Below are 19,872 nucleotides of genomic sequence, written 5' to 3' on the forward strand. Positions count from 1 at the left end.
GGGACTTCCCTGGCAGTCCAGTGAAGACTCCGTGCTTCCAATATGTGGGGGCACGGGTTCAACCCTTGGTTGGGAAACTAACAATAAAACCTAAGGTGGTTGCAGCCATTGTGTGACTCCATACCCATATATAATTCAAATTCAGCACCTTCCAATTCAGTCTGAAAGTCAAACTTTAAACATACCTTTGCTGTTGTGTAGTCTACTACTTTCTTTGTGGTCAGATCACATTTGTTCCCTACCAACAACTTGTTGACATTTTCACTGGCATAACGATCTATTTCCTGCAGCCACTGTTTAACATTATTGAAGGACTCCTAAAAAGACAATTTAAAGAGTGATAATATAGTTCTGAACATAACTATTCTAATGAAGCAAGTGATAAACAGAAGTGTCTCCTGACCTAAGAAGAGCTAGTGAGACGATAATAGCTATTAAAAAAGAACTCTTAATGCTGGGAAAGACGTGAACTGACATTTTGATACATATATTCTTATATGAATAAGAATACAGAATTTGAAAGCTTGAGGATAACAATGCCTTATTTGAGAAGGAAATACAGCTCAAACTATAGCTCAGGCAAATCCCACTGTCTTGGAATATGCTATTTATATGCACCACAAAACGTAGTTTTTGAAATTTGTCAAAATTCTGGCTTATGAATAAGGTAGCCTAACTGTTAACTACTAGAGATGTCAAATGTTATTAAATAAATGGGTCCAATGTAAAGATACTTGTTTTCCACAGTCATTTTTAAGGGAGGAAAATTTCCATTTTAAATATTACAAGGAAATGACGTGAGATTTACTAACTAGCAATGATTTCTTCATGTTTTATCACCCAGTACTCCTAATAGTGCTGAATCTAAATCTATAATTTTAGTCATCTCCTAATTAGCTCTGATTTCATATTTGACTGGAGATTGAACATTTGCTATAAGAGTTATACATTGTATTTTCAAAGTTCATCTTTCACTCCTTGGCAGGCAAAAGGACCCTGAAATTTTCTAACTTTCTGATCAAAAGAACAATTACTGCCTCTGAACCACATTCTTACACTATTCTTCACATCCCCCTACCTTCTTTCAACAAGCTTATCTTTAGATTTTCACTGTCCTCTTAAAATGTTCCTCAAAGCTCATCCCTATTTCTGAACCACACACTCCACAGGCAGAGACCCCTAATCTTACTTTTGCCAAGTCCAACAGGTCTAACTACCAGGCAAATTTCTGTTAACACCTATCACCAAGGACACAATATGAGTCAAACAATCCCAGTTCCCTACAAACCCTTGACAAAATGATTTAACTGATAATAAATATAATTTGGGTCCCTTGAAAGCAAATGTAAATCCAATTACTAAATTTTCTGTTTACTAAAATAGGAAATTTTTGGTTGACCAGTTTTATTAGTAGGGGAGAAAAAATAACACTGTACCTGTTCTTAAAAGATAACTGGTTTAAGATAAATGTTTTTGTATCATTCACTTCATCTGGGGTGGACAAAGTCTGCTATATAAATAATACTCATCACTTGTACGCAAAGTAAAAATAGTGTGATATTTAATCAAATAATAACTTACATTGTTAGTGTAACACAATTTTCTCCTGGAACTTACCTGATCTGTCACATCATACACAACTATGATGCCATGGGCTCCTCTGTAATAACTGGAGGTGATTGTTCGAAATCTTTCTTGGCCCGCTGTGTCCCACTATCATAAAACAATCAAGAAATCCAAACAATTCCATTAAAACAAGAGTTGGGGAAAAGGCAGCAAGGAGGGAGAACAGTTTAGTTTACAGAGTTGTGGATAACCAGGATTTGCTATGGGAACATTAGCTCTCTGTGCTCACACTACTAAATCACAAAGAAACTGCCAAATATCTGAAGGTTCAAAAAAGAAGGCAGTGTCTAATTTAGCTTGCAGTTGATGCTACCAATATTGTGATTATAAGCCAATCAGCAACTATGTCATACTTTTCATATACTCAATAGCCTTTAGCACTGTGCCAAGCTTACACTATGAATGCAAAGATAGGCTGACTTGATATTAGCAAATCTACTGGTCTAGTGCCCCTGTTAACACATTACAACTCTCATCAAACATAAGACAAAATCTCTTGCTAGCACATTTTATCATCGTGGAAAACACTGAAAGGACCTAATAATTCAGATAACTACCAGTCACGTTAGCTATCTAAGGAACAATTATTTTAATCCTAGGGAAAACAATGTAAGGAAGATGATTTCAAATGCTTTTATAAAATTCATTTTAAGAGCAATTTACCACACTTCAACCATTTAGGCTCCAACACTGGAAACAAATACACTGCCACATTAAAGTTTGCAGTTAAAACTATTAAAAAATATCAGGTAAACTTTTAAAAACCATGATTTTAACAAGGGCAATGAGAATTTTGTTTCAATTGCTCGTAAATAATGACCTTTCCTTTTTTAAAAAATATTGTTTTTTTAGAAAAGCTACCTACCCCACTAACGGGCTTCCCAGCAGTGGCAAAGGGATATAAGAGACGCAGGTTAGATCCCCCAGTCCTGTCCCCTGGAGGAGGAAATGTCAACCCACTCCAGTATTCTTGCCTGAGAATCCCATGGACAAAGAAGCCTGGCAGGTTCTAGTCCATAGGGTCACACAGAGTCAGACAAGATGGAAGCAACTTAGCACACACCCCACTAAAACTAATATTTGACTGATGGGGAAATAACTGAACGGTTACTTAATGGTTAACAATTAAAAAAACAAAAGATAGACTTGTAGCCTAATACAAGTGGAGATTATGATGAAACAGCCTTTCATGGGAAGAAGCTGTAAAGTTCTGGAATATATATGTGAACTTGACATTGCTCCCAACTAGTGTCCTAAATGGCAAAAATAAAAAAATTCAGGAGCACTGAGTGAAATCACTTCCTTTTCTAAGACCCAGCCAACAAAGCTGTTAAAAATAAGCTGCAATTTTGGGGAAATTTAAATACAGACTGAATATTAGATAACATTAAGGCATTGGTATCACTGCTATATTTAAAATGGATAACCAATAAGGACCTACTGTACAGCACATGGAACTCTGATCAGTGTTATGCAGCAGCCTGGAGGTAGGGGAGTCTGGGCGAGAATGGATACATATGTATGTATGGCTGACTCCTTTTGCTGTCCACTTGAAACTACCACAACATTGTTAATTGGCTATACCCCAAAAAAAAAGTTTAAAAAAACTTTTTTAAAGGCATTAGTGTCAGTTTTGTTAGAAGTGGTAACGGTGGTTACACAGTAAAACAGATGCATAATTAGTATTTTTGCAGTAAAATATCATGTCAATAACCACTTTAACATACTCCAAGGGAAGTAATAAAGTAATATGTTAACAATTGTTCATCTAAAACAAGCAAAAGCTACCTTTTTCATCCAAAGTACTAGCCTATTAGAGTCAGAAAACCATCATCAGTAAGGAGCCTCCAGTCTTTCAGGATACCCTTGGAGAAGCAGGATCTCTGGAGTAAAGTCAATTTGACTTCAAAACATTAAATTTAGGTTCCTGATTATGACAGTTTCTTCATCCATAAATTCCAGATATCACTACTTTATAAAACTGCTAAGTTTAAATGAAAGAATATTTATAAAATGCCTAGCATAATACCTCATTATAGTAGCTACTCAATAAAATGTTAGTTCCCTTCTCTTCACCACCACTAACCCCTTTCACAAGGATAGGACAAGAACAGGAAGAAACTATTTCTGAATACAATGGCATCCAAAGAGTAAAATTTCTGCTATCTTCTTGCCACTCTGAAAACTCTCCTGACTACTTCCTAACAGTACCTTTCTCTGTAACTGATCACCCTTTATGTACATAATCCTCATTACCCCTCATAATCACGAGGTAAACTGATTTTCCCTGCTGTGTCTCTCCCACTGAAATGGGATCTCCTATGGGGCTATTTTTCATCCCTCCCTGCAACCTTGAATGTATCTTGTGTAATGTGAGCATTTCCATAAAGCTTTGTGAATGAATCAACAGTCACAGAAAGAGGCCTTTCATGGGACTGGACTCCATACATGCCCTGCAGTGCTGAATGTTTTGTAATCACCAACTGTGATAAAGACCCTGATGGCACACTTGAACAGGAAAAGCAGAAAAAATAATTAAAATATAGATAAACCCAATCATTTTTTTTAAAGACCTGGAAAACATGAAAGGGTAATTCAAGCCAGGCAAGGTGAAATGTAGCAGGGTTAAAAGTAAAATCTTACATTTAGATTTTTAATGCCCTAGTCACAAAATATAAGAATTAAAAAACAAACCAAAACCTTAAGACCCAAACTAGTAGGTAAAATAGTTATTGAGATAGCAAATGTAGTAAACTCAGGCTTTCTTTCTATGTCCTTGTATGGGCCAATGATGAGAAAATGGCAAGAGTCCCTCAAGTCTGAGAGGGAAAAAAAGAAATTCAGAGACCAAATCAATAGAGAATTTGCCCTATGTAGTCCACACTGGCTAGATACTATCTTGTATTTGAATTTAGGAATCATATTTTAGTAAATGGCACTTATACAGGAGTAACCCAGATTGTAAACGGTTCTGAAAACATGCTTCCAGAAAGGAATGATAGGTTGTGATAAGACCAATCTAAATGGCAGGCTACCAACAGAAATTAATTTTGATTAAGCAACCGCAAAGGGTTTTTACACAGATTAACATATATACATACACAGAACTATAGATTTGGTTCTCACAACTACCTATTAGTAAGTCAAATATCATCACACTCATTTTAGAGGTAAGAAACAGAGTCTCAGGAAAAAGGCTGAAGTTAAACCCGTGACTCTCCAACTAATAAACAGCAGAATGAACACAACAAATCCAAGTTTCTGACTCCAAATTCAGAACTCCTTCCAGTTCAGGGCGTTATCAATTCCATAAGAAAGAGCAGTCACTTGTTTTCTATGTTACTTCATACTAAGAGCCAATTCTAAAAGATACCCGAGATTTTTTTTTAAAGACCAAAGGTATGTCCATCCTGGTACCCAGACCTATATTAAGTTTCTACTACAACCCCCTATTTTTAATTCAGGGTTGGGGTTTTAAGGATGGGTAAGGGAGTGAGAATGGCACAGGAACACAATATACTGAAAACAGAGAGCTATGGGTCACGTGGTTCTGCTAGTAACGGTAGGCAAGTCATTAAATCTCTCAGCATCCATTTTCTGAGCTGTAAAATACGTAAGAAAAGCTAAATTCCCTTCCAATAAAATTCTATATTTCTAGAGAGTTGGAACATACTATCTAATAAATACTCAACTAAAACAAATATGAAGAACCTCTCCTAGGTTTTTCCTGGATCCAGAGTATTCAGCATAATAAAAGACATGAAAACTGCTCAATATACTTCTTCTGTAAGACGAAGTAAACAAACATCAACTTAGACCCCTTAGACCTCACTGATAAAAGCGCAAGAAAAAGAACTAGGACCAGGTTTGACTTAAAACATGTATTTCTCAACTCTCTGAACAGAAAACTCAATGAAGGAGGTAATCTTAAATCACTTTCAATCTAAACTATTCTTACTCTACCATTCTGTCACAGATGAATGATTCCTAAGATATTTTCATTTTAACATATTATGAATAACAAATACATTCTAAATTTACCAAAATAATTTCCAAAAAATTTCTAGTCCAAAAATTACTTACTATTTGAAGTTTGATTGTTTTCCCATCTAACTCTATAGTTCTTATTTTGAAATCCACACCAATTGTGCTGATGTAGCTTTCTGTATATGTATCATCCTAAAGGGAAAAAAGTTAACAATTAAAATAAATGTTCAATAGAGTAAATAAGAAATATGTTAACTTTTATCTAGAAAGCTGATAAAATTTGTAAGACATAACAATCTGAGAACAGCCATTCCATCCTGTTCCTGCACTCAGTTCACATTCTGAAGACAAAGTGCTATTTAAAAATGGTTTAAGATTTTTTTTTCCAATAGCTATTCTTTAGTTTTCCAATCATATCTTGGCAAATTCTTTATATGTATCATACAGAGAAGGTTTTGTATTTTGAATGATTACGAATGATTTTTCTAATCTGCTAATCAGCAGAATTCTTGTTCCTCCACACCCACTGGTTATTCAGTTTACTCAACACAAACCTATGATCATGTCCCTCTCCTGAAATTCTTTCAGAAGTCAATTTTATTTCTTAGTTATGACTTTTAAAATTGAGATAATTCATATACATAAAATTCACCCCTTCAAAATATACAACTCAGTGGTTTTTAGTATATTCAGAAGGCTGTGCAACCATCACAACTATTTTAATTCCAAAACATTTTCTTCACTCCAAAAGAAAACCCTATACCCAGCAGCAGTCAGATTTCTTCCTCTCCCCCTAGACTCTGGAAACTACTAATCTACTTTATGTTTCCACAGATTTGTCTGTTTTGGTCACCTCACATGAATGGAATCACACAGTATGACCTTTTGTGTTTGGCTTCTTTCACTCAGCATAAACTTTTCAAGGTTCAGCCTTTCTTTTTATATATATACACACACACATAGACACACTATTTATTTATTTCTGGCTGTGCTGGGTCTGGTTTTTCTCTAGTTGTGGTGAGTGGAGGCTATTCTCTAACTGAAATGCATAGGGGTATTCTCTTTGCAGAGGCTTCTCTTGTTGCAGAGCACAGGCTCAGTACTTGTGGCGCACGGGTTTAGTTGGTCCACAGCATGTGGGATATTCCTGGACCAGGGATCAAACCTGTCTCTCCTGCACTGACAGGCAGATTCTTTACCACTGAGCCACCAGGGAAGCCCCAGCCATGTTACAGCATGAATCAGTACTTCATTCCTTTTTATGGCTGAAAAATAGTACACTGTATGGACAGCCTACATTTTGTTTATCAGTTCATGGACATTTGGGTGGTTTCTACATTTTAGCCATTATCAATAGTGCTGCTATGGACATTTGTGTATAAGTTTTTGTGTGAACAATATTAACCCAAAGGCTAAACTTTTAAAATTACACCTGTTTTTTCCCTCAAGTACCTATTACAATTATTTTACTCCTAATGAAAACAAATTTCAGTTTTTTTATTTAAGTGAAAATATATGTAAATGGAAAGATCACACTTTCACCACGTAACCCCACTGCACAATCATCAGGCTTAAAGCACCACCCAGGAAGTATTCTGCTAACAAAGATGGATTTAGGCTCAATCAAGCCTAAATCTATTAAGAGTAGCACTGTTAAAAAGAACTTTCTTTGATGACAGAAAGGTTCTATAGGCTGTGACTGTCAATACAGTAGCCAGTAGCTCCATGTGGCTAGTGAGAACAAGGAACTGAATTTTTAATTCCATTCAATTTTACTTAAATTTAAATAATCACAAGGGACTAGTAACTACCATAATGACAGATAAAGCACTGCTCTGGGGTTTACTTCCAATTACAGAAACAGGAGCGACAAGTTTAAAGACACCACAGAGAAGCTAACTGACACACCTAAAATGTTGGACAATTTATAGGACAACTGCCCCAGTTTCTGCAAAAAGAAAGTGACATGAAAAATACATAAATAAAAAAGGAGGAGGTGGGAAGTGGGAAGTTGGAAAAACTCTAAAAGACTAAGCAGCAAAGGAACGAAATGAAAGTATGAACCATGGGTTTTTTTAAAAAATTGAAATATGGTTGCTTTACAATGTTGTTGATTTCTGCTACAGAGAAAAGTAATTCAGTTGTACATACATAGACCTTTTTTTCATATTCTTTTCCATTACGGTTTATCACAGGAAACTCAATATAGTTCCCTGTGCTATACAGTAGGACCTTGTTTTTCCATTCTATATATAAAAGTTTGCATTTGCTAACCCCAAACTCCCACTCCCATCCCTCTCCATCCTCCCCTCCCCTCTACTGGCAACCACAAGTCTGTTCCCTATGTCGATAAGTCTGTGTGAACCATGTTTTGAATTGTGATTCAAACTAACACCACACTTAAGATAACCAGGAAAATTTATTTTGTAAGTCAACAAATGTTTTTTATGATAGTGTATGAGTGTTAGTTACTCAGTTGTGTCTGACTCTGCAATGCTAAGGACTGTAGCCTGCCAGACTCCTCTGTCCATGGGATTCTCCAGGCAAGAATACTGGAATGGGTTGACATTTCCTTCTTCAGGGGATCATCCCAACCTAGGGATCGAACCTAGATCCCCTGCACTGCAGGCAGATTCTTTACCATCTGAGATCAGGGAAACCCTATATTAAATACAGTATGCAAGAGGAAATGACACATTTGGGATTGTTATTTGTAGCACTCCAACAAAAAGAAGGAAATGAAATGAGTGTGGGCCAAGTCTTGATAATGCTGAATCAGATGTGTACATGACACTGAGATAAAGACGGCTAAAGACAACTGTAAAATGTAATCAGAGTTCCAAGTAGCTAGAGATAGCTATGTTGACTTATCCTCCACATATATTCACATTTCGGCATAAACAGAATCACTGGGTAAAAGGATATTTTTGAAGCACTGAATGCAATTTGACAAAATACTCATCATTATTTGACATTCATTTTTTAAATTTAAATTGTCAAGTAAGTATCACATACTATAGAAAACGGATAGAGAACAGCATTCAGCACTAGAACATGCCAGGTGCTTTGTTAGAAAAACTTATAAATGCTGTTATTAATAGAATTCTTATACATCCCTGCTGCTGCTGCTAAGTCGCTTCAGTCGTGTCCGACTCTGTGCGACCCCATCGACAGCAGCCCACCAGGCTCCCCCGTCCCTGGGATTCTCCAGGCAAGAACACTGGAGCAGGTTGCCATTTCCTTCTCCAATGCATGAAAGTGAAAAGTGAAAGGGAAGTCGCTTAGTCGTGTCCGACTCTTTGAGACCCCGTGGACTGCAGCCTACCAGGCTCCTCCGTCCATGGGGTTTTCCAGGCAAGAGTATTGGAGTGGGGTGCCATCACTTTCTCCAATATACCCCTAAATGACCCTTACCTGCATGCCTCTGAGCCACCGCACTTGACATTTCAACTGTCCAAATTCTCATATCTCTTTCTCCCCACTCCCAAGCTTTACCCCCCTAACTCCCCAGCCCGTGGGCAAGTTGGCAACTTTTATCCATTTTTCAAATGTGAGCTCAGGAAACAGTTATTGTCCAAACATTCCCCCATTCCTTGGCCAGTAGCTAAAGAGATTCTTCCCTCTGTGCTCTCAAAGCTTATTATACATTTCTTAATCATACTTTTTACAGCTTGAATCTATTTTAGGGATCTGAGAATCAGTATTTTTAAAATGCTTCCTGGCTGATTCTGTGTAGGTAATACTGAAAACCGGTGACTTAGGTCAGTAGGAATCTGGAAAGGATTTTCTTTGAAGCACAAATACCTCAGGCTACAGCCATTTTCCTCAAGAAATGCTAGCTTCTTCCCACCTACCCAGATTACTGATTTAATACTAGTAATTAATTTTAATACTTGTCACTTTAATAAATACTGAGTATTATCTAATTTTGACAGTAAAGAATCAGCCTGTAATGCAGGAGACCTGGGCTCGATCCCTGGTCAGATTCCCTGGAGAAGGGAATGGCAACCCACTCCAGTATTCTGGACTGGAGAATTCCAAGGACAGAGGAGCCTGGTGGGCTACAGTCCATGGTGTCACAAAGAGTTGGACACGGCTAAGCAACTAAACAAAAAAAAATTTTTTAAGTCCTTTAATTACAAATAAAACTGAACACTTTTTCATATTTACTGGCAATTTGTATTTCTCCTTTTGTAAACTGCCCACTCATGCATTCATTCTTATTTCCATTAGGACAAATATCCTTTCCTTATTAGTGTATAAATGTGCTTTATATACTGAGACTATCACCTCTTCCTCCAAATACGTTTTGCTAGGACCTTTTGTTTTCTAGTATTATGTGTCAACATTAATTTTAATACAATCACATTTAACAGTCCTTTCTTTCCTGATTTTTTTCCTGTTAGAAAATACTTTCACATATGATTAAAGAGCCACCTAGGTTTTATTCTGGTACTTAACATGGTCTCATTTTCAAATTATTATATATAATGAATATATATGAGACTCATTAATACCTCATCAGAAAAGTAATACTAAGTATTTGAGATGCTGTCAAGCTTGCAGTGGTGGATTTTAAATTTTTTAAAATTCTAATTTTCCCTTGAAAAGCTTGAAGTTATTATAGGCAACAAATGCTATCAGATATTTCCCTTGAAGTGACAATGTCTGTTCATCTGATAAAATGTATACCCAATACTCAGTTCTAGATAAATATAGCCTGTTAGCTGTTCTTTCAAGTTAAAAAAAAGTTCAATGAAAAAATCAGCTAGTTTAGCTCATAATGGAAACAACTATACAAATGCTTTTCTCTCCCTTAAGACAACCAACACATTCCAGTCTTCAGTAAAACTGTTTTATGTGTACTCATTTTTTCACACAGAGTATTTAAAAAGGAAACACTCAACAAGGATCAAAATCTTTAAAAATTAATCATTTTTAGAAGCAACGTAAGTGACCATCAACAGATGAGTGGATAAAGGAGATGTATATATACATATCATGGAATACTAGTCCAGCATAAAAAATGAAAATCTGACATTTGCAACAACATGGATGGACTTGAGAGTATTATGATAACTAAGTCAGAGCAAGAAAGACAAATACTGTATGGTATCACTTATATGTGGATTCTAAAAAAAACAAAACACAAGCTAATGACTTTAACAAAAAAAGAAACTCACAGATTTGAGAACAAACTAGTGGTTTTTGGCAGGGAGAGGGGAAGGAGGAGGAGCAAGATAGGGGTAGGGGATTAAGAGGTACAAACTACTATGTATAATACAGAAAGTTACAAGGACATGTACAACACAGGGAATATAGCCAACATCCTATAATAATAAGTGGAATATAACCTCTAAAAATTGTGAATCACTACATTGTACATGTAACAGCTATATAACAGAACATCAACTACACCTCAATTTTTAAAAGTATGAAAAAAATTAATCATTTTTACTGTTTCATCAAAGACACACTTAAGTGATAATGGTGTTTCTTCCCTCTCCTGTGAGCAAACAGAGGTAAACACCATGACTATGAGCATAATCTGGGGCTTAGCGTTACTTCAGCACAGGACTAATAAGGCACTTGCAGTCTTACCTACCATTGCTTTTGCACCATCAGGGCAAAGATCAACAGAGTGAAAAAAAGCAAACATCTTTTGTCTTAGTACAATTACTAGGTAATTATTTATTCAGTAAATACTAATGATTTAGTGTTATTAGCAAGCAGTTTTTGATCTCATGGACTCCAGGAGGGTCTTGATAATCCCCACTGGTTCACATCTTAAGAAGCAATGATCAAGATAGCGAGAAGGAAAACATGTTAAATTTGAAGGCAGTTCATAAACACTATGAACAAGACCATGCATTTTATATATTAAGTTGGAAGTTATTATTAAGTTATTTATCAGTTTGTAAATTTAAATGACAACGATGCCACTGTCAAAAAAATAAATAGTCTGTACCAGGCCCTGCTTTTTCTTTTTATTCTACTCAAGTTTTACTTGAAGATTTGTCTTCCACCAAGTCATTTTCAACACAAACCTACCATTTTTTCCCTTACTCATTATTTATGTTGGAATGAAACATTGTTTGACCTCCAAGGAGAGTATCAGACACTTTGACTTTATAACCACAGTTTTCTTGAATTTCTTTTAGGAACAACAGTATCTCCTCTATTTAAAGAGTCTAGATATCACTGGGAATGTGTATTTGGAGGCTTCACATATAAAATTCCGGAAGAATAAAACTGTTTTATCTTTTGTCTACCCAGAAAATATACACAGCATTAATTCCTTTAAAATCATTTTTGATTTCAACTTACTGCAAACCTAAGAAGAAGGCAAGACTTTCCAACCCCAGAGTCGCCAATCAGAAGTAACTTGAATAAATAATCACTGCGAAGAGAAAAAGAAAATCACATTAATAAAAAGCATATTGTATTATAAGTTCTATAACAACAAAAATATAGCCAAGAATAATAGCTCACTGAGGAAGACTACAGCTTCTGAAAAGCCCATGGACGCCCTAACAGAAGCCCAAACTCCAAGTAACAGCAGTTTGGGGCCCTTTTGATGAATCACTGAACATGACAGAATTATGTATAAATAAGATAGACAATGCCACCCGTATCTCTAACATCACTGAACTTCCAGGTCCAAGCAATGAATAAAAGGAAACGTAAGTGATATGCATTCTTGGAGAGTCCAACAGACTTTCGCTAGAAAATCCCACTGTTCTGCAATATTAGAATACAGGGAGTTAAAGTTTCATTTGTTTTTGCCAGTGAAACAAATCTCTCCTTCAACTTCAAATCTCAAATCATTATTTCATAGCAATCCTCCAACAAAGGGCTTTTATGATCCTTCCCTAGTATCCACCTGGAATTCTCCCCTTTTATTTTAAACTAGAGATACAATAAAATCAAGGGGACTATTTGTGTAAACGTACAACTTTACCAACATTCTAAGCTTGTATTAAATCATACTTCAGAAAACACTGAAAAAAAAAAAAACCACTGAAAGCTAGGCTATGTTTATGCACATTTACAATCACTTAGACTATCTCAAAATTTTTCTCAAGGGAGCCTTTCATAAATCTCAAGACAATAGTCAGCCCATGGTCAAAGGAACCACTAATAGATTCTATTCTTTCCAACTCTGACCAGTTCTATAAGTTCTTTTAAAGCAATTTCAAAATGACAAAAAATCCAGAATTTATATTTTTTTTTCAGAAGACATACAGGATTCTTAAATTTCTTCCCTGTGACTTAGTTTTTATAAAATGCCATCCACTTAAAATGAAATCCAACTATCACTTGCAAATGAAATGTAGATTACCAGTGTATTTACATGTAAGCAAGATGTTTAGGCACGATTATCTCTGGGATTATTAATCAACTGTTTACCAAGATTTGTAACACCAGGGGGGCTTTCCTAGTAAAGAATCTGCCTGCAATGCAGGAGACCTCAGTTCAATCCCTGGTTAGTTAGATCCCCTGGACAAGGGAATGGCAACCCACTCAAGTCTTCTTGCCTGGAGAATTCCATTGCCAGAGGAACCTGGTGGGCTACAGTCCATGGGATCAAAATAGTGGGACATGACTGAGAGACTAACACTTTCACCGAGGTTTATACAGTGGTAAGTATTAAAACATAGCCTTCTGGGACTTCTCTGGTGGTCCAGTATTTAAGAATCCACCTTGCAATGGAGGGACATGGTTGGGGAACTAAGATCCCACAAACTTCAAAGCAATGAAGCCAGAGTGCCACAACTACCAAAGTGCACACACCATAACTAGAGACTGTGGGCCACAAGGAATGGTCCTACAGGCCACCAACTAAGACCCAATGCAGCCAACTAAATTAAAAAAATATTCAAAACAAACAAAAAACACATAGCTTTCTGCTTTACCAAGTTACTGTAGTACACTTATTATCCCTAATTATACCAAAAAGAAAAAAAAATTTCTTAAATCCTGCCCTGGTAAATGGCAAAATAAAGGTCACATAAGGTAATAAGCTTTTAAAACAAGTGATTAAGAAGGGCTGATTGAAGCACAGGATGAACTTAATAACTAACACCCTTTCCCATTTGAGAGCCTAAATATAAGGGGATAGTACGGATAGGTATTATAAAAATTTACCCTTAATAAATGATTGATACCTAATACCAAACAACTTCTATTAGTCAGTACATTTGCTGACTGGCTTCAGTACTATTGATACCTTTCTCTTTAATTAGACCAAATGAATTCTTAAGAGTGATGAACACTGAACATTAGCAACGAGTCTCTTACAAGTTTACATTTCAGTTAGCAAGAAAAATCACAGCACCAATACAACTACAGTTACTTTGTTTTTAACAGAAATTATGGCACAACAAATGCACTGAATTTACCAACTTTCCTGAGCACAGTGCCAGGTATCCAGTAAACACTCAATAAACATGCCCTGAATCAGTGGTACTGGTAAAGGACAGCAATGGGCTACACATGTTGCCTGTGATGTCACTAATTGCCATAAAGATCAATTTCTCTCTTCCAGAATAACCATAAGGCTGGAGAAAAACATGAATGCTTCCTAACTATGTTACAAGTTACATTATGGTTTCAAAGAAATTAGTAGTCAATTTTTTAAAACTAGCTTTTTCAATTATCACATTCTTTTTAAATTTCACAAACAGCATTATTTTGAAACATCATTTATGTGTTTCTGGTAATTTAAAGCCCAGAGCCATTATAAATAATACAAAGAGTTGAGCACTGTGCTCCGCAATGAGTCTTGCTAAAGAAGCCTGTTTTGTTCTCTCCCAAACCATCAGTTTCACTAACATGACAAGACACATGGAAAAGAACGGCAAACAAAATCAACCAACAAATTTCTTGCCTTATTGAATTTACACACCAAGAGACTATGATCAACAGCAAGTTACCTGCATTGGAACGTTTTAAATTACCTACTCCTGTAGTAGCTTATTTCCAAACTATTAATATACAGGAAGTATTAATACAGGGTAACTTCAGATTTGAGATCACTTAAAGATATTTATGTAACTGTAATTTACAAAACAGAACAAGTAATAATGTTGATAGGAAATATGCAAATCTAAAGTTAGAAAGCTCAAGATCAATTCTGGTACAGAGCCAAGAATAATTTAGCAAAATGTATCTTTTATTCTCAAGAATTTGGATTAAGTTTTCAGTCTGCAATACCATTTTGACTTATGTGAAAAACTGAATTCTATCAGTTGAGAAATTTTTGTACAAGTAAAGAAATCTTTACAGACTACAGTACAACTACAATCGCCGCTCCTCTAAACTAGATTGTTTCAGTGAATTCTATCCACTGTTTTCAATCAAAACTTCCTCTAGTCTTTTTCATGTCTAATTTACAATGACAATGATACTTCATACCTTCTCCCCATAGTAGTCTGGAGTCTGTTTTTCCTCACTCTGATGTTTAACATATCTGTCTGTGTGATGGTAAACTGACTTACTCATCCAAAATATAATATTGTGCCTTTAACAAAGCACTGTGTCAAGAGTTCAGAGAACATTTTCATTTTGTGTTTTTAATCAGGTCTCTCTCATTGTGAGTAACAGCTAAGGAATAGTCATTCTTGAGTAACATTTTGGGCAAAATGCCAGAGGAGAAAATCTACAGGACATGGCATGTTAAAAGGACAGCAAACCTCAAAGGCCAAGGCAACAATTTGAGCCACAAAGTAAACAATCATGTACTGGATTATAACCGAAAGAATAAAATAAATATCCCTGAGTCCATAAGGGTACAATGATTAACTAAATAGAGAAAGGACAACTCTTCCTTATGCAAGGATTCCAAATAATACATGTAGAAGGAACAAGAGAAGTAGAAAATCACTAGCAGAGTCACGCTACAGACAAGAGCCACTGATGAATGCTAAAATTAGTGGGTGAAACTTCAAGGAGAGTTAAGGTATCTGCATGACCTCAAAATACGCCCCCCACCTCAAATGTTTATTACCACAGTGGTTTTAACACAGGCCCACAAATCCTCTGCACACTCCTCCCTCCAGGAGATGGAGCCTCTTTAGCTCCCTTCCCCTGAGGGTGGGTTGGTTCTTAATGACTGGTTTCTAACACTGTATGACAAGGGAAAAATAGTTATTTTACAATGGAGAAACCTGACAGATGCCACCTTTACAAAGCGATCAAGGTGAACATCACCAGCAATGTCACACTGGTATCACGGACCTTCTGATATGATGTAATGAGTAGAGTGCTTCACCTCTATGGGGTGTGTGTGTGTGTGTGTGTGTTAGTCACTCAGTCATGTCCGACTTTTTTGCGACTCCACAGACTGTAGCCCACCAGGCTTCTCTGTCCATGGAATTCTCCAGGCAAGACTACTGGAGAGGACTGCCATTCCCTTCTCCAGAGTAACTTCCCAACCCAGGAATCGAACCCTGGCCTTCTGCATGGCAGGCAGATTCTTTACCGTTTGAGCTACAGGGAAGTCTCACCTCTATGGTATCTCTTCCCAAATCTATAACCTCATCTAATCAAAAGAAAACATCAGACAAATGCAAATTGAGGGAAATTTACAAAATACCTAAGCTCTTCAAAACTGCCAAGATAATGAAAAACTACACTAATAAACTCAGATTGAAGGAGGCTGCTGCTGCTAAGTCGCTTCAGTCGTGTCCAACCCTGTGCGACCCCATAGACGGCAGCCCATCAGGCTCCACCGTCCCTGGGATTCTCCAGGCAAGAACACTGGAGCGGGTTACCATTTCCTTCTCCAACGCATGAAAGTGAAAAGTCAAAGTGAAGTCACTTAGTTGTTCCCGACTCTTAGCAACCCCAGGGACTGGAGCCTACCAGGCTCCTCCGTCCATGGGATTTTCCAGGCAAGAGTACTAGAGTGGGGTGCCACTGCCTTCTCCGGAAGGAGGCTAATATGATATAATAATTAAATACAACATGGTCTCTTGGTTTACATTCTGGAACAGAAAACGACATTAGTGCAAAAACTGGAGAAACTGAAATAAAACTCTATAGTTTAGTTCAGTTTACCCATGTTAACGTCTTAATTCTGATAAATGTACCATGGTATATAAGATGCTAACATTAGGGGAAGTTGGACAAAGGCATACAGGAATTTTCTGTACTACTTTTACAATTCTTCTGTGAATCTAAATTTACTTCAAAATAAAAAGATTTTAGAAAAACAAACTATGAGGACATTAATGAAATAAGTATAATCTAATTGAAAAAAGCTAGCTCCTGATGTTTTTTAAATGTGAGAGATACATTTTGTGTTTTCTTGAGTTAAATCAACAATCATAAATCATGGTGGAATCTGTAAAATAAAAACTTTGGTTTTGAGGCACAAGTATTTTTTCAGAAAATTACTGAAAAGTGGACATAATTCAGTGAGAAAGTAAGACCGTTAAGACTGACAAAGATTAAGACTGCATGGAAGGGGGGCAGATTCAGCCTTTTAACAACTGGATGGTGGGATGCCAAGGGCAACAGCAAGTGAAAAATTATTTTTGTCATCAGTTTCTCCTTAGGTCAACTCATGGTCTACTTTTTCAATACTGCAGACCCTTTATTTCCATTATTTATGATCTGAACATAATCTTAATACCCATGCCATTTTTGCATGTAAGCATTAATACGTTCCATACCTTAAAAAAAAATCACTATTGTGAGAGCATGAAAACAGTATTTTTAAAAAGTTACTTAAAACCCATTTCTATTAAAAATTCTATTTAGATAAAATGTTTTCCTTTTTATGAAGTTACCAAACTGCATACATAAAATAGGAAGTAGGAGATGAATCTGCTTGTTGCTCAATCTAAAATACTACTCAGAATTCCATTATATCAAGAGACTATTACATGATATACTACTATGTAAAAAGATTATAGAACATCTTTGTCCAGTATAACCCATTATTGTTAAAAAACAATTTGTACACACATCAAAGATTTGGGGAAAGAAGTAGACACTTCTAAACTGTATGATTATACTTGTCTTTTCTTTCTATTTTTAAAATGTCTACAATCACAGTTACTACTTTTCTAAGCAGAAAAAAAAAATGCTATTTGAGAAGTGGAAAAAATTTTAATCAATGGCTTATTCAGTGACTAAACAACCTAATGAGTTCTTTCAGCATACCTGCCGTAACACAAATGACACCTAGGTAGGCAGAGTAGGTCAAGGCTGGAAGCGGTAGCACTGGCACACTCCCAATATAAGCAACAAAGATATGAATCAACTTTTTGGATTAAATAAAAATAAACATTTTTTATCTTCTTTTATGAAATAAAATTTGGATTATCACATACAGTTCACCTGTCAATGAAAACGTTACAAAAGAAAGTTGACTGACATTAACACAACTTCCAACATACACTTTGGAAACACACCAAGGAAGACAAGACAAAAGTGAACAGTGGAGAATTATATAATTGTTTTTATCCAAATGGTACCCCCAAAACACAAATTTCACAATGTCAGTTATAAGTATACCTTAGAACAGACCAGCTATTTTAAAAAGTTAAATGGAACCTGTAATTTCTTCTCTTTCACCTAGAACAAGTTCACTTGCATGACATGAAACATGTAGTTTTATCTTTTTATAAAATCATACTTGAAAACAGCCTAAAACTAAGCTCATATAACAAATTTAAAACAAAAGTCATGATTATGAGATTATGATACAGTGGGCCCAACAAATTTTAATTCATCTTTAAACTACACACTAGCCTATTAGCCTTTGGAGTTTAAAACAATTAATAAAACCTTGGCGCTGCAACAATTGTGCATGACATCAACTCTTCTTCTTTACTCACTTTAAGTATGCTCCACAGAACACAATTCAAAATTGATCATTAGGCTAGAGAAAAGAGGTAAGAGAGGTAAGAAATTTTTCATATGCTTCAATTGTATTGTTTGAATTTTATAGAGCACATACTACTTTTCTGGTTAAATTAATAAAAACTAAATAAACCTTCAGTAATGGCCAAAAGCAACCTGTTAGTCAAAATAAACAATTAAGAATCTGAGAGGGCAACAGTCTTTCCTTCATATTTAAAAAAATAGCCAAGCAATTAAAAAAAAAACTCTCCCCACAATTGACCACTAAAACCACAACTAAATAAAATATATTTAGAGACAATAGATTAATTTTCGAGGTTCCATTTTAGGCTCTGTTTAAAAGTGTTCCAAAAACCCAAAGATGGAATTCTGAAAATGAGAGAAAATTTGGTTGATTGGAAGTGGTAAGCCATACAAGAGGACAGAAGAGTAAATGGTCTTAAAACGCATTTAACGGCAAACATTTGCTGAAAAACACACCAAGTGTGCACTACCTCCTTACCTTTCAAAGCCTGCATGGGTTTTAGAGCTGGAAAGACCTGTATTTGAATTCAGGCTCCATCATATACTAGCTACAAAATCTTAAGGCAAGGTACTCACCTATCACTATGAGGCTCTATTTCTTCATCTGTAAAAAGATTCAATTAGCACACTACCACCCAATTAGAGGGCTTCCCAGGTGGCTCAGTGATAAAGAATCCACCTGCCAATGCAGGAGACGCTAAAGATGAGGGTTCGATCCCTGGGTTGGGAGGATCCCCTGGAGCAAGGAAATAGCAACCTACTCCAATATTCTTGCCTGGAAAATTCCATGGACCGAGGGCTACAGTATATGGGGTTGCAAAGAGTCAGACACCACTGAGCACACAGGCACACACTTGAACCACCTGATTAGGCTCTGGTCAAAATTATAAATACCGCCTCTAAAATACTTAGCAGTGTCTGGTACATTACAGGAACACAATAAGTGGCAATTATTATTGTCCCTTCCTCCCTCCAATCCAGGATGTAACCTGATGAAAAAATTCAAGCACTACGGACAAAAATGTTGAAGCTGTTTATCCAAAGTTTTTGTACAGATGATGTGTGACAAATTATCACAGAAGTTTACCAGTTTAATTTATAATATAAAGTACAAAAATAACCAGGTAACAGTTATAAGTACAACGATCACAACTAGCAACACATATAACCGTAAAATGGTCTGCAGCAAATAAGCCTACCTCTCCAGTAAAAGAAAGGCATTTTGCTTTATCTGCTTTTCTCACAGAAAAGGCTTGCATGACTTTAAGGCACCAAGTAGTCAAGAGGAGTCATGAGGAAAAAAAATAGTCATGAGAGTAGAAAAACTGAAAATGGATACAATAATTAACTTCAAGTTGAGAG

The 19,872-nt window shown here is 36.1% G+C and overlaps 1 protein-coding gene across 1 annotated transcript in view; it reads right to left on the minus strand.

Annotated features, from left to right (window-relative positions):
* RAB1A (RAB1A, member RAS oncogene family) overlaps nucleotides 1-19,872 on the minus strand; it is a 29,936-nt gene that overhangs the window by 1,966 nt on the left and 8,098 nt on the right. The window contains exons 2-5 of the mRNA XM_010863322.1: nucleotides 11,941-12,013; nucleotides 5,710-5,805; nucleotides 1,618-1,713; nucleotides 186-317 (exon numbers count right to left, since the gene is read on the minus strand). Coding sequence (XP_010861624.1) covers nucleotides 186-317; nucleotides 1,618-1,713; nucleotides 5,710-5,805; nucleotides 11,941-12,013 — 397 coding nt within the window. The remainder of the gene's footprint in view (nucleotides 1-185; nucleotides 318-1,617; nucleotides 1,714-5,709; nucleotides 5,806-11,940; nucleotides 12,014-19,872) is intronic.

Source organism: Bison bison, unplaced genomic scaffold (assembly GCF_000754665.1).
Source record: "Bison bison bison isolate TAMUID 2011002044 unplaced genomic scaffold, Bison_UMD1.0 scf7180017864489, whole genome shotgun sequence".
NCBI lineage: Eukaryota > Metazoa > Chordata > Mammalia > Artiodactyla > Bovidae > Bison > Bison bison.